This window comes from Vicia villosa, unplaced genomic scaffold, assembly GCF_029867415.1.
Source record: "Vicia villosa cultivar HV-30 ecotype Madison, WI unplaced genomic scaffold, Vvil1.0 ctg.000162F_1_1_1, whole genome shotgun sequence".
Taxonomy (NCBI): Eukaryota; Viridiplantae; Streptophyta; class Magnoliopsida; order Fabales; family Fabaceae; genus Vicia; species Vicia villosa.
Window position 1 is genome coordinate 516,561 of NW_026705044.1, and position 4,767 is coordinate 521,327.

General features: G+C 29.4%; 1 protein-coding gene across 1 annotated transcript; it reads right to left on the reverse strand.

Annotated features, from left to right (window-relative positions):
• Window positions 1-1,945: 1,945 nt before the first annotated feature.
• Window positions 1,946-4,520, reverse strand: LOC131624758 (PTI1-like tyrosine-protein kinase At3g15890). Its single transcript, XM_058895675.1, has 4 exons — window positions 4,325-4,520; window positions 4,065-4,221; window positions 3,514-3,776; window positions 1,946-2,780 (listed from the first exon to the last, which is right to left on the reverse strand). The coding sequence occupies exons 1-4, from the start codon at window positions 4,378-4,380 to the stop codon at window positions 2,132-2,134; spliced, it is 1,125 nt and encodes a 374-aa protein (XP_058751658.1). The 5' UTR covers window positions 4,381-4,520; the 3' UTR covers window positions 1,946-2,131.
• Window positions 4,521-4,767: the final 247 nt, after the last annotated feature.

Here is a 4,767-nt window from a genome sequence, read left to right on the forward strand (position 1 = left end):
TATATATATATATATATATATATATATATATATATATATATATATATATATATATATATATATATATATATATATATATATATATATATATATATATATATATATATATATATATATATATATATATATATATATGTGTGTGTGTGTGTGTCGACACATGCGTCAAAAATTTTGAAAATCTGCATTCTTTCCTAAACTTCTAGTTTTTTTTGCCTCCAACTTGCGCATATATATATATATATATATATATATATATATATATATATATATATATATATATATATATATATATATATATATATATATATATATATATATATACCTCTTACATGCACCATTTCCATCTAGATGAAACCATAAATATACAAAGAAATTTTTCTTCATCTTCAATCTCTCATATATGCACACACACAACAATTATACATAATAATACTTGTTGGATGCCATCTAGATTCATAGTTGATAACGTCCAGTTTAGGTTATAGAATTGTAAATTGGGTTGAGATTCTTTTGGGGTTTCATTGGGAAAAACCAGTTAGGGTTTGTCCTCCAAGATCAAGGTGTTGATTTGATATTTTTGCACAAGATTTTGCAATTCGGATTTAGCTGAGTGAAAGCTTTGAAGAACGTGGTTTTGTCAAAGGAGTAACGATAATTCATAATTGGTTCAGTCAAAGAAGTAGCGGTAACCAGATGATCAATTGTTATTATCAGGTTACTTGGTCGAGCTCAAGATCTAAGGAAGAGAAAAAGTTAGAATCAACATCAAACATTGGGTTTGTAGGATTGTATTGCTACTTTTCTCTTGTAACAAATTTTTGCAAAGTAAGATTGATATCTCATTTCCATTTCGAATTTGGGGAAGATGTAGCCATAGCGAGGACGATTGATGAACTACCTAAACAAATTATTGTGTCCTCTCTCTCTCTCTCTCTCTCTCTCTCTCTCTCTCTCTCTCCCTTTCTAATTTATTTTCAATTGCAAATTATTAAATTCGTTGATTGTGCAATCGACACGTTTAGATAAACTTTTTGTAAATTCAAAACTGTTTTTTGAGTTGATTACAATCCACTAGATTGTAATTGGTTTTTGAAATCAATAAAACAATAAGAAAAAGCAGACCAACATATATTGTACACGAAGTGTTTGATAATTTTCTTCTTTGTGTTTGTTGTTTTATATTTCATTGGAAACACATTACTATTGTGATTACATTCAAACATATTGTTTGTGGAAATATATTGTCGTTGTAGCTTATCATTATCATTGCATATAACATTGGTTTAACGCATATCTGAGCTTTTCGATAACTGTTCGGATAAGACGATAATTGATCTGGGTGTTTTCCGCTTGCCATAGTTCACATATTTTTAAAACATAATTTTTAGAAGTTTATTCTTAACTTGGGATCTATTCACCCCCTCTAGATAAGTTGCTTTCGTCTAACAAGTTATACCCCAAGAAATTAGGTATAACAACTTTGGTAAATCGTCGTAGCTTCTAAGAACTCAATTTATGACAAATAAACACATTCATCAATAGTGCTATACAAGAAATTTAAAATAAGACATGATCGTTTTTTTTCTGATAATTTATAACAAATTGTTTATTTTCCCGTTTAACCAAAATCATTGCAAAATCCCTAATTTTATATTTTATTACACGTTACAATTGCTTTTTTATACAACAAAAAATAATAATTTTATAGAGATTAAAAATCAATATTTTTTTTATAGGGGCTAAAAATTATTTTGGATAATTTCATAGGGACTAAAAACATATTTAACCCAAAAATATAAGATAAAAAAATAGGTGAGATAAAGGTATTAATATATGTTAATCCAAATATCATAACTCTAAAAAAAAAATAAAAATTCTCAAAACTATAGTAACATATTGACAAAAAAAAAAAGAATACAGTAACATAATAATTGTTTAAAAATGAATTATAACATTGATATTCGACAGAAATACATCTCTTTAGAGATGTGTCATAATCTCATACATCCTTACAGACAACAAGAAATTTAATTAAATATAATACAGACATATTCAAGGCCAAGAAAATACCTACAATTATTACATTTTTTCCTCATAGTTTTTCTTAAACAAATCCACCCCATTTAAAAAGTCACCTCATTTTGCGCCTATCATTATCACTTAGTATTTTCAAATTATTAGACTGCATTGTCACAAACTCTTCATAATTTTCATCATTTTCTTCACCATCTCCCTTATTATTATTATTATTGCCACTACTCAAATTTGGAACCTCTTTTTTCCTCTTCAAAACACCATCTTTAAGCCATTCCACAACCTCTATCATACTAGGCCTTTTATCAGGACTACTATCAGTGCACATAACAGCTATCATAATCACAGATTTTAACTGCTCTAAATCAAAATTTCCTTTCAATTTTGGATCAGCAATGTGTTTAAAAACACCCTTTTGTACATAGGGTGTCACCCATTGAACAATGTCCCTTTTTATTCCACCAGGTAGTTTTTCGATCGGTTTTTTTGCACTAATGATTTCTAAAAGCAAGATTCCAAAACTGTAAACATCACAGCTTTCGGAAACTTTCCCCCACATAGCATATTCTGGTGCTAAATAGCCTAGTGTGCCTTTGACTCTTGTTGTTAGATGGCTTACGCCTTCTGGTATTAGCTTTGCAAAACCAAAATCAGCTACCTTGGCTTGAAATTCTGTGTCTAATAGAACATTGCTTGCTTTTATGTCTCTATGGATTATGTGAGGATTTGCCTCATGGTGCAAGTACCTTAATAATCAAACACATTAATTGGTCATAGACGGCAAATTAAAGTTCAACTAGTTTAAAAAAAATATTAATAGATAAATGAGATTTGAATATGTTATTTTTTAAAATTTATGAATAGACTATTTCAAGTATAGAAGTATAATAAGGTGCATTATTAAATAAATTATGGTGTAACGAAAAATCTTAACATTAAGGTTTTTTTTTCAAACCCCTCTATCAAAATTCAGCTTCAACTATCACAATTTATATGGTAGCAACTGCATTGATAACAATCACAACTTTAACAACTACATCCGCAACAGCTACCGTAATTTAAAATCATGGATCAGAGTAAATTTAACAATAATAGATATTAATGTGTATTTTTTAGTGTAATCCTTGCGAATGGATAAATTTTTCACATAGAGACGGAAATAGGGATGAGACATAAATTTTGATTGGAGGTATGGGAAATATCCCCCCTCCTTTTCACCCATTAATATCTCTACTCAAGTTTCACAAATTTTCAAAAATATTTATAAATTATTTAGTAAAGAGGTTATCATATCGGTAGCGGAAGTCAAATCGCCATTCTTGCGAGATATAAGCTAACTCATGAGTAACTAAACTAACAATTATCGACATTTCCTGATTTTTAAAGAGTTTTTAACCTATATATACAATATCTAGAGGAACTATTGAAGGATATAGATTGTAATAAAATTTTAGAGAGGTAAAATTAAGGAATACTCACGCTAAACCTTCAGCTGCTCCAATTGTTATGTTCATTCTTCTAGGCCAATCTAGTAAACAATCAGAGGCAAGTTGACCATGTAAATGAGTGAGTAGACTATGATTAGGCATGTAATCATACACAATTAACCTTTCATCTCCTCCTGCATAGAATCCCCTCAATCCTAACAAATTCCTATGCCTCACCCTTCCAAGTACTTCCACTTCAACCGCAAATTCCATCTCGGCTTTCGCAGTCATTGTCTTCAACCTCTTCACAGCAATCTGCATATGTTCCATTCATCAGTGTCACAAAAATTTCTAATACCTTAAATATTTGCAATTGCACTAACACAAATAAAGACAGAAACACTGTTACGTCAAGTCAACACATTCTATGTAGAACATCTGACACATAGAGAAACAAACACGACACTACTCACATGTCAAATATATTAACATGTCAAGTCAACATACGTGTCGAACATCAGACACATAATTGATTAGAAGTGTTTGCGGTTTATAAATCATAATAAACAAACTTAAAATTTAAGTGGAAAAAAATTTAATTGCCTCAACGCCTTTATTTGTCTGACCCCAATATACACTTCCAAATCCACCTTCTCCAATTTTGTTATCTTGATGAAAGTTATTTGTTGCACGAAGCAACTCCTTCAAAGTGTATCTTTCCCATGGATAATCCCTACTATTTTTCTTCTCATCAACATTCCTAACAAAAGTTGAATATAAAACAAACATAACAAAAATCAAGTGTCAATTAATTAGATCATTGTATCTAACTTATAGGTAAAATAAATTGAAAACATGCATACCGTCTTGGACTTTCATCTTCATTAGAGAGAAAACAGCATAAACATTTCAAGGACATATTTTGTGATAGAATATTTAGGTATGTTGGTATTAAGAATCTAAATTCCTTAATGAAAAATTAGATTTGAAAGAAAGATGAAAATATGTATCGGCAAATGCAAAGAAAGAACAAGAAACAAAAGAGTAAATTAAAAACAAAAACATGAAATAGAAAATGACTTACGATTACGACAAAGGGCTGCCTTCAAAGTCAAGGACTCTAAAGCCAAATCAATGAGTATTAAATGTGTCAAATGCCTTAATAGTAGAGACATAGGCCAATTCAATGATATATTATATAAAATCTCATTGGTATATACTAGTGTTTGTAAGCTTTTGTCAAACAACATATTCCATTGGAAATGTCACACATTTATATAATATTCCATTTAGATAAATATTCTTA

Coding starts and splice junctions, on each gene's coding strand:
- LOC131624758 (XM_058895675.1), bottom strand. CDS start 4,380: ATGTCCTTGAAATGTTTATGCTGTTTTCTCTCTAATGAAGATGAAAGT. Junction 3,777..4,064: donor AGACAAATAAAGGCGTTGAG/GCAATTAAATTT, acceptor GAACATATGCAG/ATTGCTGTGAAGAGGTTGAA. Junction 2,781..3,513: donor GGAGCAGCTGAAGGTTTAGC/GTGAGTATTCCT, acceptor TTGATTATTAAG/GTACTTGCACCATGAGGCAA.